Source organism: Vitis vinifera, chromosome 13 (genome assembly GCF_030704535.1).
Source record: "Vitis vinifera cultivar Pinot Noir 40024 chromosome 13, ASM3070453v1".
Taxonomy (NCBI): Eukaryota; Viridiplantae; Streptophyta; class Magnoliopsida; order Vitales; family Vitaceae; genus Vitis; species Vitis vinifera.
Genome location: NC_081817.1, coordinates 19,991,246 through 20,008,584, shown reverse-complemented (window position 1 = coordinate 20,008,584; position 17,339 = coordinate 19,991,246). Strand labels below are relative to the sequence as shown.

At 32.7% G+C, this 17,339-nt stretch overlaps 2 protein-coding genes across 11 annotated transcripts in view; one reads left to right on the top strand and one right to left on the bottom strand.

Moving 5' to 3' along the window:
• Positions 1-17,339, bottom strand: part of LOC100254420 (putative disease resistance RPP13-like protein 1) — a 33,979-nt gene that overhangs the window by 7,393 nt on the left and 9,247 nt on the right. The gene's annotated exons all lie outside the window — the stretch shown is intronic.
• Positions 2,882-17,316, top strand: LOC100852775 (SAC3 family protein C). 3 transcript variants are annotated; one of them, XM_019217664.2, is made up of 9 exons: positions 2,935-3,277; positions 8,053-8,153; positions 10,457-10,678; positions 11,560-11,781; positions 11,881-11,966; positions 12,141-12,237; positions 12,614-12,706; positions 12,802-12,955; positions 16,804-17,316. In XM_019217664.2, exons 1-9 carry the CDS (start codon positions 3,028-3,030, stop codon positions 16,821-16,823), a joined length of 1,245 nt encoding a protein of 414 aa, XP_019073209.1. In that variant the 5' UTR covers positions 2,935-3,027; the 3' UTR covers positions 16,824-17,316. The 3 variants fall into 3 exon arrangements, with proteins under 3 accessions (XP_010645524.1, XP_019073209.1, XP_019073210.1); XM_019217665.1 differs by lacking the exon at positions 16,804-17,316 and adding an exon at positions 5,094-5,218 and having other exon boundaries at positions 3,163-3,277; positions 12,802-13,510; XM_010647222.3 differs by lacking the exon at positions 16,804-17,316 and having other exon boundaries at positions 2,882-3,277; positions 12,802-13,510.

Genomic DNA, 17,339 nt, shown 5'->3' with positions numbered 1-17,339 from the left:
CAAGTTAGAAGTTAAAATGATAAGGTTAAAAGAATAAAACCAACAAAAAAAGAAGAAGTTATTTTTTGTCAAACTTGACACTAGTTCAAGTTAGATAATGTAGCTCAACGCCCTATTGAATTGAGTCATATAACTAGACTCCCTAATTATATATTATGATACACACACAACCTTTGGTCTAGTATACATGATTAAATTAAATGCCCAACCTAGTTTGCAAAGCTAAACTAGAATCCCAAATCTAGTTCATTATAAATGCTCTTCAACCAACTTGCTATAGCATTCAAATAAGACAATGACAATGATAAAAAACCAAAAAAAATACCTAATATATCATTGAAAACTCCTTCCTAAAGGAGGTAAAAAAAAAATCATGAAGTAACTTTCTTCTATTAATAAAAAAATGGGAATACAGTGATCTATATAGTGTTTTAACTCGAAACTTATGGTATTACAAATATTAAAGAAGCGATTTAAAACACACACACACACAACAAGCATGTTGTCAAGCTTATAAAAGTTGGAGAAATCTCTACATATAAGTCTTCAAAACATGATGGAGAGTAACCTTGACATTTAAGTCAACAATATACAAGGAAAGGCAACCCAAAAAGATACAACTTTGAGAACAAACCCTTCTTTTTGCTTTTTTACATAACCCCTTTTTTTTTTTTCTTTTTGAAAACTTCTCTCATTTCCTCTAATTGTTACACTACACAACAATCCTAAAAAAACAGAGTTTAAAGGTCTGTTTGATAATTGTTTTTAAAAATAATTTTGAAAAATAGTTTTTGAAAATTATTCTTTAATGTTTAATTTGTAGAACAAAAGTTTGTTTGGAAACCCTAAATATTTTTAACATGTTTTTAATGTTGTTAAATATGTTTTAAATTTTTTTTTTTTAATGTCTAGTATTTTATTTTTAATCATTCTACATGTTTATATAATTATTTTTTAAGACAACCCTTAAAAAATAAGTAAAAATAACATAAAACAGTTAAAAGATGTTATCTAAAAACACCTTATTTTATTATAGCAGAAAATAAAAAATGGTTTTTGGTTGTCAAACATGTTTTCTTAGTTTTTTTATTCTGAAGAATAAAAAATTGTTCTTGAAAACAGTTGTCAAACAAGAATCTTTTCATGTTAGTCTAAGTATCACATTAGTTATTGCTTAAAAACTAGTCTTTCAACTAAAAAAGAAGGTCCACTACTTATGGGTCAAACCTTCAACTTTCAAACCTCAACACAGTTATAGTCAAGACTAATATTCACATATTAGTATTAATATAGTTCATTAAATATGAAATTTCTATAGAAGCCAAAATCAAGTTTTTAGGGGAAGTAACATTCACTTTCATAATAAGCACTTTTTAACTCATAAGTTAGTACTTGCAACAAGATTTCTTAATAGAGACTTTAATTGAGTTTTAAGAAGAATTTTTTGTTTGTCAAAAACCAATTCAAACAAAATCTAAAACTAATATTATTATCTAAAAGACATAATGAACAACATAAACCATAAACTAAAGTGGTAGTGACAACCAATACGTAGCGTTAATGAATAATTGAAAATAGCCTCATTTTCTAATGACCTCAAACCTAGAAGCTCTAAAATCCTTGCCTAATTCTTTGTGATGACTTTAGTTCAACCTTATTGGCGAGGGCAAAATTCTAAATAATTTTTGTCACAACTCATAAATTTAGAAGAAAAAATGAAAATAAATGGAATCCCTAATGAGAAATTGTTATTTTTCCCCTTTATGACAAAAATAGTAACCAACTAGTATTATTAAATAACATGGAAATTGTTTTTTCAACTTTAATACCATGTATGACATAACTTTAATAACCTTAATTTATAAGATTATTTAATTTAAAAGGATAAAACAATTACATATTCATAAGAATCACTTCTATTTTTTAAAAACAATAAATTCCATTTTTTGGACAAAAATACGCTCCATTGTTTTTATCAACATTTCATAATCAAACAATTATTGGAAAAAAAAAAAAAAAGGTATAAGGGTAGCTATATTAAAATGAGGTTATAATTATAATACTCAATAAGTGGAGATTGTTTTTCCTAATATTGGGATCATCTTGTCCATTTGACATAAAAAAATTTAATTTATATTATAATTACTCTTATAGTAAGAGAGAGAGTAATTTCACATGAAATGGACCCATAAACATAGGTTTATTATGAGGCATGATACTATAATAATAATAGGAAATAAGACGAGTGCTACCATAATAATAGAAAATAAGATAAGTAATTCAATACTTAATAAAGGTCTAAAACAATTATGCTCTCATTAAATGATATTAATGATGGAAAAAAACTAAGGGGTGTTTAACAAAATTTAATATTTATTACTTCATGATTTAAGTTGACTATAAGTTAAATTATAATTAAGTTGTTAATTTAAAACTTATTAATTTTTATTTTAAATATTAAGACTACTTAATAAAATTAATTTATAATTTATTAAGACTGTTTGATAAAATTAAATTAAAATTTATTCTAAATTATCAAATTGATATATTTATTTTCATAAATTAGAACTAAGGCAAAGGAGATCAAGTAACAATGAATGTCGTGGAGTAGTAAAAAAGATCCTAGAGGTAACGGGATAAATTATGGTAAAAAATGTCAAATAAAAATATGAATTTAAGAATAAATTAATTGTTTGTACTTATTACTTAAAGTTGTTTTTTATTTTATATCATTAAGTTATTTTATTAAACATGTTTAATTTATTTAATGACTTAAATTAAGTTATTAAGTCACTTTAGGCTATATAATCGGTTTACCAATCATATGGAGTACATTTGGCTAGTAGGCCTGGAGTCAAGAATATTGCTATCATATGTTTTATGTATTAAGGTGCCAAGAATAATTGACCACAAAATATATGATTGATAAGTATAGGATACAATCTAAAAAATGCACTTGATTTCATCATCTAAATAAATGCTCTCGGCAAATGGATCATCCTAGCTGAAACCAGAGCACAAGCCGCCATGGACAGGAGGCAACGGAGAAACCCTTCTGCTTCTTCTTCTGCCTTTTCATCTCCAGCTTCATCCTCATCGCGTTTCCGCTCAGAGAAATTCTCCTCGAATCCCCCAAAAACTAGTAACTCCCTGGAGGATGCTCACCAATTGAAAAGCAAATGTGGGAAGCCACAAAGACCAGAGCAAGAGGAGGAAGAAAAGCAAGATCCGAGCAATCTTCTCTCCTTAGTTGGAACTTGCCCCTTCATGTGCCCTGGTAAAAATGCGTGCTTATTTTTCCATTTTTTTAAATTCTATTTTCCTGTTATTCTGTGTTTGGTTTCCGAGAAATTGGAGGAAAACAGTAGAAAAGAGAAGTGAATCTGGAGTTTGTGTCATTTTTGTGGCTTTTACATAAATTTTACAAATAAAATTGATATTTCCCCCCCTTTATTAGATACCAATCTGCAGAAGATGTAGGAATCCCAAAAAAAAATTCGCTTTTGCCTTTACTTCCCCCAAATCTTTCATAATGGAAAATGGACTTACCACCTCTTTTATCACTTTTCCTTTACCATGTCAGGTTTACATGTAATCAAACACTGTATTTGGAGTAGAGCACTTATCCTAATGTCAAATGGTGTTGAAAACTTGAATTACTGGATCTTAAGACTCCAGAAGAAATTTAATTGTTTATGATTATTGCTCCATGAGAAGGGAAAGGGATTTCTTTTGTTTTTGCTTACATATATGGCCAAATTGATCTATCTCCTTCTCATACGAACAAAATAAGGACATTTCTTGTCTTGCTGCCTTTTATGCCACCGGTTCCACATGCTGATGTGACAACCCTTGTGCTATTCTGTACAAATGGTAGGAAAATTCTGGTAAGACTGGTGGCCAGCCTATCATGTTCAGAGAATAAATTCATTGTATATCTGGAATTCACTCTATATCAGCATAGGGTGTTGATATTGATTATAAATGACTAAATTCAATTTATTATCCTTACATTAGGGAGTGCTAAAAGGATGCAAATTGTTCGTGTTATACCCAAAGACATACAAGTGATGCTAGAGATTTTCACAATGTAGATAATCATAGAGTAGAGATGAACACTATGGAGTCCTTTGGCATGTGTTCATTCCATGTATGGGAACATGCATTGGAAGATTATGTTTCCTCCTCCCTCCCCTCCCCTCCCCAAAGTTAATACTATGTTGTCATGGCAAGAACTTTGGTGACATGCTTCTGAGTGGAATAGCCTCCTAGAAGTCCATTTATGTGGCAATTGGCAAATTCTTCCAGTCAATGAGAACTTTGTGACTGTCTGATTGTTGTACTAATCATCATCAGATTTTTTTTAAGTTCAAGTTGCAAATAGCCTTTCACAGTTGAAGGTAGCAATGAAGAGGCCTGTTGACATAATTATTTCTTCTGCTTGAATGGATTAAAATCAGATACCACACCTTCAGCCTAGAAAACTATGGACTTTCCTATGTACCTGCAATTGGCTGAATACTGGTGTGACACTGAGCAAAGGCTCTCTGATGCTGTTATTAATTTCCCGAGCAAATAAGAGAAAACAGAGAGGTCATAATGTGAATCAGTTACCTGTTGAGTAGGGATGAAGGCTTTTTATATTTTTTTACTTTCTGGTTAGGCCTTGGAAGCACTTCTGTGAACCATGATTTTGTACTGTAAAATTAGATGGGATGGATAGGTCACCTTAACTCTACTTTTGGAAGTGATTCGGGAGTGCATGACCGTATGAATATTGATGTATTCTCCCCATACAGAGCCCAACTTCTTTTTGAACTAGGAAGCATGAAGGGTGGGTGGATGTGGGCTGAGGAAGGAAGATTTGAATTGTGTGCTGCAGGCCTGCAGTACCAATTTGTTCCAGAACTTGATAAGGCCCATAAACTGGTAGGCAAGTTTCATTATTTGGTCACCACTGAATTTCGGCAGTATGGCCACAAGGAAGGTAGGAAGGAGAGGGAGAAGAGAAAACCCCAATTGCCAATTGCAATCTTCCAGTTGGCACAGTGCTCATTTGCTGACATTTCCATTTGATTTTGACCTTGCAACAGATACAGCTTAACGTGATGGACCAGTTTTTCGCAATCTTGTGATTCATTACCCAACTTCTAGTAACAGTTTCTCAGCAGATGACTCACCCATGACAGGCTGATGATGTCTGCACACAACTTGAAAGGTATATATGCCAAGGTGTGAAAGGTAATATTGTGACACCGTTTTTCCTATTCCAGAAAATGTACCAAATGTATGGCTGGTTCTTGACCAAAAAATGCTGGCATTGGTCACCAAGTGCTAGAGTGATTCTTGACAAAAAATGTTTGTATTGTTCAGAACAATGATTTACAACTTCAGATTGGCCATCCAGTTAACGATGATAAGCACTTGTTTTACAAAGTTCAGTGTCATAAAAGCAAAATAATTTTGTCAACAAATATGGGGATAACTTTATCATAATTACTACTTATGGAAGTTAAGGATAAGTTGGGTAATGTGAGAAAGCTTTGGTCAGAGGATATGAGGATAACTTTGTTGCAATTGCTAAGCTGCACGTCCTAGGACTACTAGGAGAAAAGTATGAGCAACAGAATGAATTTACAGTCCATCCCCACTAGCTGCATGGAGAGGTTGGCCTTATTGCTGCTATGGTGGAGGTCACCTTCTTGTAGACTTTGAAATGTGCAAATGAAGAGGCAGATTTCTTAGAAGAATGGGTAGGATTCAGCTTGTGGTAGATATTGAGCTTATCGCCTCTAATTTCATGTCTTCTCAATGTGGATTTGAGGTTTAACGAGATTTTTGGGAAATCATTAAGATTAAAAGTAATCGAAGACTTCCACATTAATGAGGTAATGAATAACCACTGATACTTCTTCACCCCAAAGTTCCTTCACAAAAATTTGGTGAGTGAAGAACTATTACTGAGTTGTGAAGCACCAATTCCAGCTTCATTATCTTGATCTTCAGAAAGAGGGGTCCAACTTGATTTGGGATTTTATACCTGTCAACCCAGTCACTAGTTTTTAGGAGAATACTTCCAATTTACCCTTGGGTTGCTTTAGGAAGTTTCTTAATAGTGCCATCTCTCTAGCTTAAGGGGCTTTTGTTAATGGAAGGCAAATTCTAGATGTGGTTATCATTAGTAATGAAATCCTAGATAAAAAATTCTGTTCTAAGGACAAAGGGATGGTTTTTAAAATAGGTTTTGGGGAAGTTTATGATCACATAGATTGGGGTTTCATGTATGATACATACTTTGAATAGGGAAGGCCCTTGAACCTGGATGGCACAAAGGGACTGGATATTTTGAGGCTGTTTTTCAAACTGCAGACTCTTTAATGGTTATTGAAGCTGAGTGATTAGCACTCGAGGAAGATTCGGACATGGTTGTTTGCCTGGATGTAATGAACCTCCTTATTGAAGGGGATTCCTTTGTTATTGTCTTAGAACCCTCTTTGAAGGCAAAGGTCCTTAGTGGATTGCTCATCAGATGGGGTGGCTTCATAATCATGCTAGAGACATTGCTTGTTCTTCTCTATTGAGGCCCAGATCAGCTAGCCAGGTGCATGGCTATATTTTTCTTATAGGGATGCTAATATCTGAAAATTTTTATTGAGAACACTTACTGCTCTTTGATTGGCTTGAGGCATGGAGCGGCTTTTCTGTTCTCTTCTTGCCATACATGCATATCATCCCTCTTTTTTTTATCTTGTTTAACTCAATAAATTCTCATTTGTTATAAGGAAAAAAAGAGATATTATGTTACATGATGGAAGGACTTTATTCTGTTATGGAGTATGCAAAACCTAGATCTATTAGCTAGAGCTATACAGTAGGCTGTTGGGTTGTTCAGTATTGTCTCTTTTTTCGATAGGTTTGGCCAATGCCCCTTGATGTTACTTTTTGGTAATGTAATTTTCTTTGATTTTTCTTGAAACTTCCTCATTTTTCAAGCTTGCTTGTATATCTTTTCTTCTTCCATTAATGATTGTTTGATTCCTTACTAAAATAAATAACAAATTATGATGCAAAGGATTACGTTTATGGAAAATTTTGAGATTTTCACCAGATTAGAGTCTCCGAAGCTGGTACTTGTCTTGACACAGATAATAGGAATCATTTTCCCCCCAAACTACATAAGACATGTCTGCTACTTGGTAATGTTCCATTGGCAGTTATAAACTCTCCTGTAAAATGTGAATCTGTTGTAGCATTCCGAATGGTGTTGTGTCGTACATAGATTGGTAATTGAGGACTTTATTATGGATTTTGTCCTGTTTTGGTTGTGCCAACAAGTTCTATCCTGTTCTTTGTCTTGCTGATTTGGGTGGTTGTGCATCATGTTCCTACCAGCTGTATAATTATGCTTCAGGAGCATAGTTATTCTGGTTTTACCATCCAGATGATGGTACTAAAGTATTTGTATTCTAGATTGCACAACTCCTTATATGGGATATTTTTGCACCAAATGCTTAGTGATCAAGAGAACTCTCATATTAAACACATTCATCTTCTATTAAACTAAATTCCTTAAGTATGCAGTCTCACAACTACATCATACCATTCTTTTCCTTTTTTCTTCCTTTCTTGCTATTACAGGTTGGTTGCCACTAATATAGTAGAAAGCAAATTACACGACCCTGCTTCCATAAGACCTTTCTTATTCCATAGGTTGAAATAGAAAAAACACTCGATGGGACTAATGTTTCTCTTTGCAACCAAGCAAATTAAAATGTTTTGAAACCCATGCTGCCATGATCTAGCTAATTTGCATTTTATATGTCTACTCCTTTCTATTTACTCAAATTGTGTATTTCTTATGCTTGTATTTATTTCCTGATGAGTTTATTCTGATTCTTTGATCAGGATTTCTGCAATCACATTGCTTGCTATTGAATTTTCAATGGCTTAATATGAATTATTAACAAAGAAGTTGTTTAATTATTTCAGCAGCTTATACCTTGTAATTTCTTTTAACAACTCTTATCTTTGATGTTCATTTGTAATAAATAGCTGGAGAAAGGGCCCAACGTGAACGCCTTCGGGACTTAGCTGTGTTTGAGAGGTTACATGGAAATCCTGGGAAAACATCTCCAAGCCTTGCTGTCAAAAAGGTAAACCCTACATCTCATGCCTCTATACCGCATCTTAGCTTCTCATCTTGCATCGGACAATGATACTCTTATTGAATCATCTTTACCATATCAGCCATCAACATGTGCACTTATTGAGCACTAATTCAGGCACTGATACTTGTGCTTTTGTTTTGTTTTATCTTGTCTTGTCTTGTTTTGTTTTGGATGTGATTGTGTTGGATGACCTGTATCTGTGTTAGACACCAAAGCCTATCTTAATGCTACTGTAAAGTAAGACTATGCTAATAAGCTATTGATCTGTTACAGGGTTTATGCCAAACTGATTTTTTAGTTTCTCTAGTAGAAAACTTGTTTTTTCCCCTGTTATATCGGTGCTATTGTTGGATTTGTGTTTGTTGTTGATCAAGCATTTGCTGAAAGTTTTTTTTTTCCTTTGCTTCTTGATGTGCAAAGCATTATTGTTTGAATTTTAATGATCCCATTTGATTCACTATTCAATATTTTTATTTGATATTACATCTATCTCATTTGTTTTCTTTTCTTAGTTTTTATTTTTTTATTTTTTATTTTTAATTTATTTTTTATTTTTTGAATTTGATGGAGCCACCATTAATTTATTTTTCCTTATTATTGTGGGGTGTGCTTTATTTTGTTCAATTGTTGTTGCACTATTATTATCATGTAACTTTTTTTTTCCTTTTTTTTTTTTTTTGTTTAATCTATTGTTCCTATGAGCATTAAATGCTCCTAAAATGTATGGAATAGGCTAAACCTTTCTATAGTTTTTTTAAAAAAACTCATTTATTATCTATTTTCTTGTGCTCAAAAAATTATATTTTTTTAGTAAAATTGAAAATTTAGGGAGCGCTTAGGCCTCAACGGCTCAACCCCTTGAGGGTTTATGCCTATCGTAGCAAGATGTAAACCCCCTTGCCTCTTATGCTTTTACCTTATGAAACTATACCAAGAAAAAAACACCACAACTCCCTGCTGCCATCAAAGGATACTTCAAAGTTTGCTTCAAATCAATCTTAAGGCTAATTATCATACGCTTGTCATCATGTCACTAAAATTGGTATTGTAACCAAAGTCCTATTGCGAAATCTTCAAGTTGCAGCTCCTTTTTTTCTGTTGGTATTTGTATTGTTAGGTGGCCGCAACCTGTTGCTTTACTTATGCTTTATGAACTACTCCAGTTAAAATAATGCTTCAAGTAGATGCTTTCTGGATCTTGACTCTAGCAAGAGGCTTATATTGCAAATTTTTTTGTGGAGTCCTAGCTAGGAAGACAATAGCTTGCTTAAAAGGATTGCCACCTCTCTTGTTGGGTTTGTAAAAATTTTGCTTCTCTCTTGACCTTGGGAGTCCTGTGGTTTCAATTTTGGGTGTGCTCTAGGTTGTAGCCTGTGTTATGCTTTCTAAATGGTAATCTTCTTATTTTGGCTGGGATGCTTTTGTTTATTTTGCTTGTTTGCTTTCTTTGTTTCTTTATTGTGGCTGTAGGATCACCAATCAACTTTTTATTCTTTGCAAAAACTGTTTATGTTTCATAACAAAAAAGGAAAAAACAAAGGCAAGTTAGCCTAGAATAGGTTTTATCTTGTTTCTTCTTTTACCATTAGTGTGGATTCAAACTCAGGAAGAGGCCTTCAAACAAGTGGCATTTGTGTTTTTTAAACATATATCTTTGTTCAATCATTGTTAAGTGTTTGCTGTCTTGTCTGTTCTTTTGGTTGTTTTTGGCTTTGTCAAAGTGTATAATTGTAATATCCTACATCGTATAGAGGAAAAAGTTCCTAGCGCTATATATGTATGAATTTCTTTTAATCTTGTTGATTCGTTTTCAAGCCGCGAGGGTCGCTTAGGCTCAAAGCAAATAATATCCACACAACTGGGAGCAGGTTGTTACAAATGGTATCAAAGTCAATCCTCGACCTTGGTGGGAGAGTTTGTTTGGCCTAAAATGGGTGTCCGTTTATTTGACCCTACAATCCTGTTGGACACAACAAGAACGTTGTGTCTGCATGAGAGAGAGAGTGATTGTAATATCCTACGTTAGATAGGAGGAAAAGTTCCTAACGTTATAGTGTGTGTGTCTTGTAAAGCTTATGTTGGGTGTCATGATTTTATCTCGTCCTTTTTATTATTCTGATTCAACATCATCTTAGCTTATAATCATTTATACACTTGATGCATGAGAAATGAAGATGCTATAAATTGTAGGATTCTTTTTCTCCAATTTGTTCCTTGATATTTTATAATGCCATGAAATATCTATATTTTGATGCAGAAAGCCGTTCACCCTCCATCTCTCTCACTAGTTTTGCAGAACCATTGCCACTAAGCACATGCAGGCGTCAGATGTGCGGCCACTTCCAGTGTTGGAAGAGACTTTGAACTACCTATTAAACCTGTTGGATGCCACGGAACATCCTTTTGAAGTGGTTCATGATTTCGTCTTTGATAGGACAAGATCAATAAGACAAGATCTTAGCATGCAGAATATCGTTAATGATCAAACAATTCATATGTATGAAGAAATGGTATGAATTTCTTGAAACATAATCTCAATTACCTTTTTTTTTCTGAGCATTCATCTCCTCAACATACAATAAGTTAGCCAACCCATTGCTAAACACTCTCCTAGTTGGAGAAAATAATCAAAGTATACAAGATATAAAATGTTGAAAATTGAGTCATTATCCTCTCCTTTTGCTTTATTGAATAAGATAATTTATTCAGTTGAGTCCAAACGAGGTGAAACTGTGATCACACAACTTGAAGCCTACTTTACAATGGATAAATGAATGGTCTGATTTTGAATCTTTCTTGGCACATTAGTTATTATCCAATCCATTCTAATTAAATTATCCACTATTAAGTGTCTATTTCTAGTCACCCTCCAAGTTATGAAAGACCCATAGAACCAAAGCAACTCACACCACATGTGATGGGAATTGGTGCTCTCTTCCATAATGTCAAGTTTTCCAGTACACTTGCTGACTTTGTAAAATATGCCTACAAAAAGGGCTGCCACCTCCTAATTCCCAATCATAGAAGTTTCTTAACCATATTTCAAAAGCTGTATTTCCTGTTCCCTCTCTTTAAGTTTTTTAAACCTATATCTCTTTATCCTAGTAATTCGGAAAAATGAGGAAATTATTTAACAAGAACTCCATCAATTTGTTCCTTAAAATTTTATATGGTTTCTCTCTCACTTTTTATTCAAATTCTTGAAGCAAAGGAACAAATTCATGGCTAGTAACAATTTTAGCCAAGCAATAGAATGCACAACAAACATGCATATGAATGACTTTTGTTTTTTGATGATAATAGATCAGATATTTTAATCTCATCCTAAAACCTTGGAGTTAGCTAAAAGCCGCATCTTATGTTCTGACTTGTGGTTTGTTTCATAATATAGGTGAAATTTCATATTATATCCCACCACAAGCTTCGCAGTTGTAGCAGCAAGCCAAATTTTTCTTCAGTTCATTACCTCAATATGGAGCAGCTGAAAAAGTGTTTGATATCTCTATATGCTCTATACAAAGAAAATCGAAATTCAAATTCTATTTACAAGAATGAACCTGAGTTTTGCTCATTTCACGTTCTTCTTCATCTTGGCTTTAACAACCAACCATTGGTGGACACTTGCTTCCATTGTTTGTTTGAGTTCATCTTTGTCAGTATCTCTTGCAGCCTTGTACTGGTTTCTGAATATGTTACTATTTCTGTTCTGAAGGGAGAGTCACTCTCTTTGTGGTTGGGTCGTGTACCTTCTCTCATTTTGAAGTCAAAGGAAATGTGTTTTGCCCGGAGACTTTTAAGGTGACCACAAAGCTATTATAGATTCGACTTGCATATAAATTGTTTATATTCATTTTACATTTAACTCAATGTAGAGTGGTTCTGTTTTTCAATCGATTTTTTTCTCTTCTTTTAGTACCCAATGTTAAAATTTTTGTTTTCATGAACTGAAAGATCTGTCTTTTCTTGTAACAGATTATTTCGGATGGGCAATTATAAGCATTTCCTTTGTACTACAGCAACTGAGGCATCTTATTTGCAGTACTACATTATTGAACCTTACATCAATGAGGTTGCTTAAATATGTTGATTTTGCTAGATTTTTCAGTTTGAAAAATATATGCTTCTTTGTTCATTTATTGTATTCCAGTTTCATTTATGAGAATATATCTAAAATCTAGACTCGAGTACTTGTGCTTTTGGGTTTTATTTTTCTTTCATTTTTGTTAGTAGTTGCACTTCATTATTCTTAAATTTCTCACCAACTGTTTCTTTATGTGGTTTATTGCTCCTCACTTTCTTCATTCATCTGAAGTTTTCAAATTCAATTAGCTTGTTTCATAAACTAGGTCTTATTTAGAAGTTCTTCTCAACTGCCTTTTTTTAGTGCTTCTAAAAGACATGCCTGATTTATGTACATTTTGTTGGTTTTCTTTTGACCGTAAAAGGTTCGAGCATTGGCATTGTCATGTGTAAATTATTGTGGCTACAAACTTCATCCATATCCAATTGCACACTTGTCCAAACTCTTGATGATGAAGGTATGATTGCATTTACTAGCATTAAATTGCTAAAATTTGTCATCCAAAGTTCCAATTTCTTTTGAACCTTGAAGACTCCATTTGCATTCTTGTAGGAATTAGATGTGGAATCATTTTGCAATGCTTGTGGTCTTGAGACCAGCACTGGTGAACGGGGAAATAAGTTCTTATCAACCAAGCAAACAAACTTCCATTATCCCAAGGAAGTCTTTCCAAGCTACTGCCTTCGGGTTTGGAACACTTTTAGAGGTAACAATCAATTGGAACTAGTTACTCTTTCAAACTTCTTATTGTACAAATATAGCCTGCATGTGCAACCATTTCTGATCCCATAATTTCAAGAATTTATGACACCTTCTAGTGGTTAGTTTTTTTGGGAATAGAGTAAAGCAATCTATTCACTCCCAGAAACTATCGTCAGAGGAACAGTAGATAACCCCGCAAGACCAAATTTATGTGTGTTGCATGGAGATGCATGTTTTCTGCATCCCAATCATGCAGTGTTGTGTCAAATGGAATAATAGCAGGTGATGATAAGTGGTATTTCTAAAATCATCTAAGAGTATTCCATCTATTGTAATATTGTTTTCTCATAACTGTCTTTGAGTCTTATATGTAAATATTAGAGTTGACCTCTTGTAAGCTATCAATTGATGTTGTAACTTAACTTGAAAGGGAAATTCTATAAATTTAGCCTTGGTTTGGCACTTGGAAAGCAAAGAAAAATTAGGTTAGTGAGTTGATTTCTTCCCTTCCCATGGATGTAAGCACATTCTTGAATCATGTTAATTATTTTTTGGTTTATTTTGTTGTTTTGTTGTTTATTGTTCAATTGTCTCCACATAACAAGTGGTATCAGAGTTGTTTCCGACACACTAGATGATTCTTGTGCTAACACAATGTTTGAGGCTAAATATAAGATAGTAAAAGTTTCTAGAATATTTCCCTATGACAATTACCAATAAAGAATGTACTTAACAGGAAGTTTGTAAGGTGTTACATGGCAAGTTGAACAAAACCAATAGCCAGAGATAACTGAAATATTTGGGCCATTGATCCAATAATAGCAGATAATAACACAAGAAGAGACCCTCTAATCACCATTTTTGCTTTTGATTCTTCTTTACAAAGCATCATCTACTTTATACAAAAAGACAATCCATGGCTGAGCCCACATTATTCTCTACATATCCCAAAAAAGCCCTCCAAATTTTAGGGCATGATGCTCTTTTTGGGGGTATTTTTGGTACTAAATTTGTGGTAGTCTCTCAAATACCTAAACTAGCCTCCAAATTTTAAGGCATGCCCCACTGTTTGAGGTGGTGTTTTGGGTACTAATTTTTGTTAGGAGAGGTTTTAGTGTGGAAACTGGAGGGCTTTACACATGTCGCATGTATTTTATTTTGCATGCGTTACACGTGGATTGGAGTTTATGCAGTTACTCACACTTTTTGTGCGTCCAACAATACTGTAGTGCCACGTCACCATATGATGGGCTCTTTAGTCTTTTCAAACCCAAAAAAACACCCAAAAAAAAAAACTAATACTAAAAGGAGTGCTAACTAGCTATGTGAAGGTGAACCTTTATAGCTAGCTTCTTAAAGGGACCATGATCGCTTAGGCCAAGGAAGTTTGAGGTGATAATAGGTCTGTGATGCCTTTAGATGTTTTAAGCACATGTGCGTTACACTAATGTATTCAACGAGTCTATAACCTTAACCGACAGGTCCGGGTAATCTTTGAAATTTCATTGTGATGGGAAGGTTCCATGTGAACAACACTTGCACATGGGTTAGTCAATCTTAAGAGATGGGGGAAGCCCGTCTAACAACGCACAATGTGCGAGCTTTGAAAGGCAATAGGGTTAACATTTCTGAATTGGGACATGACAATGACAACAACATTAGGTAGTCTAGAGATGTTGTCATATTAATTGTTATCAATATTTTTATTTATTCAATAGAAATTGAGGATTAAAAAATACCACAAAAAATAGAAAAAACAAAATTAATTACATGGCTTACATTTCAGATATTTAATAAAATATTGTATGAAAGTTGAATATCATACACTATTAAATGACTGGATTCTCTTCTTTATTTTTTTTAATTGTCTCATCCTATTAAATTACTCATCTAATATTAATTTATTTTAAAGGTAAAATTAATTATATTGTAAAAAACTTTTAATTGACCAGAGTTTGTGCACAACATCTAATATATACTTAAATACTTTTCCATGCTATAATCCTCCAACTAAGAAATGAAATCAAAACTTAAAAATCATTTATATATATAGATATATGTTGTTAAGTTTAGGTAGTGAAACAATTAATGTGGATATAAAATTAATGCCAAAACTTTTGATTGATCCTTCACATTCTCCACAACCAAACAAAGGATATAAGAAATAATGAAAGAAATTTAGGGTAGTTTTATTTTTTGTTCTCATCTTGTTGTGAAGTTAATAGAGGAATGCTTAGGTTGGTGCTCAATAGTTAAGTGACACCAGGGTATAATGATTCTTCCAATTGTGTAAACATTATCCGCTTTAATTTCAATGGATCATCATCACTTTAAATTGCATCCACATGGTTAAGAGTAACTCATATGTATATAATATCATGAATTTCTTCTTATTCGATATGGAATATCAAATTAGGTATCTTTCAATTTTAGGTATTGTATAAGCGTTTCAACTCAAATGACTTGGCTTAATGTATGCTCAAAGCCATGACAAAGGAACGTACATGTAATAAAGTGAAAATTAAACCTTGTCGCCCTTCTATCTCTAGTATGAAACACAACTCCATTAGCCCTTAAACATCTGCAAAAAAAGATATACACATCTGTTACATTAATTAAAATAAATGATGCAAAAAGAGGCTCTACATGTCCATGTACATAATTTGATTAGATTTGTTATATATATAGATAGAGAGAAAAAAAAACTGCTTAGATTAAGGATCTCATTAATTAATACCTAGAAAATATAAAATAATAAGAAAAGATTAGAAGGTGTGAATCATAAGATAAGACTACATTTTTGAATTAGATTCATCGAAAGATGGCATATTGTATGAACATTTGTACTCTATATATAAAAATTCATATTATGGTTGAGATGTATTAATTTGTCATATTTTTGGAAAATTAAAGTAATGAGTAATTACACTAAATTAAATTATTGACCTTATTAATCAATACCTCAAGAGTATAAAATAGTAAGAAATGATAATACAAACTTCATTGAAATATTTTTATACACATTGTGTAAATATTCTTATTTAATAAAAGTTTATATGTCATTAAATAAATAGAGAATTTTAACATTAATTGCAGTGCTAAGTAGAGGAGATCCCATATTTAAGTTGTTGATTAAGGCTTATTTGATAAAACTTAATATATATTACTTAATAACTTAAGTTGACTTTAAGTTAGATAATATTTAAGTTATTTACTTAAAATTTATTATTTAATATTTACTTTAAGTATTAAAGTTATTTGATAAAGCTAATTTAAAAATCATTTTAAATTTTCAAATTGTCATATTTACCTTCATTAATTTGATAACTAGATGCAGATAAATGAAAAAAAAAATGAGATTAAGAATAAGTTAATTACTTTGATTTAACACTTAAAATTAAAAGTAACTTTAAAATATAATATTTAGTTATTTTATCAAATATATTTAATATATTTAATAATTAAATTAAGTTATTAAGTCAATGAATGATTACCAAACACCCTATAAGACCTAGAAAATCGAATGAGTTTTAATAGTATTCAGGATGGGCATGACTAGGTGGTGGTTCAATGTTGATTAATCATAATTCAATCAAGGCAAAATATGTAACAAATACATGTCAAACTGCACCATCCAAATGGGCACCAAGAACGTTACATTTGACAAATGCCATTAAACCTTTACAGCTAGCAATTAGAAGATCACTCTCTTCTTGTATCTCTCTTTTTCTCCAAACTCCAGGAGGAAAAACGCGAACTCCATTATTTTGATCACAGAAAAAATGGCAAAAAAGTGTGTTGTACTTCATCTTGAAGCTCATTAACTTCATCTTAATTTGATCCAAATTGCAGAAACATTCGAAACTCCATGAATCTATGGTGCTATGGTGGCCTACATTCATATAACTGGGGACACTTTGGTTTGCACTACAATGACCCCCAAACATGGTTTGTAGAGACTTTATCAAGATCACTAGCTTCAAAAGACTAAGGAAAGAAAGATGTTCTCAATGAAAACTTGGAGTCAAATTGCAGATAAAGACCTAAAACTCCCACTCAATGTGTTTGAGGAATTGTTGTTTCATGGGGATAAGCCGTTTGGTTTGTACACGTCTCCTTGGTGATACTTAGAGATTGGCGAAGTATACGTCTCCTTTGTGATCTGGTTTGTATCTGGGCAGATGAATGTTCATGCCAGGTTCATATATGTTTCTGATATATATCACCCTGGAAGGATCTAGATCAAGGGGATGAGTTTGAAAAGCTTGAGTAGGTTTAAAATGTTCCGAGAATTGGTGAGCATGATATATATCAACATGATATTGCAGAAGACAACAGAGCTTCTGAAATATGTCAGATTCAATAGTAGGAAATCTTATCAGCTGTCA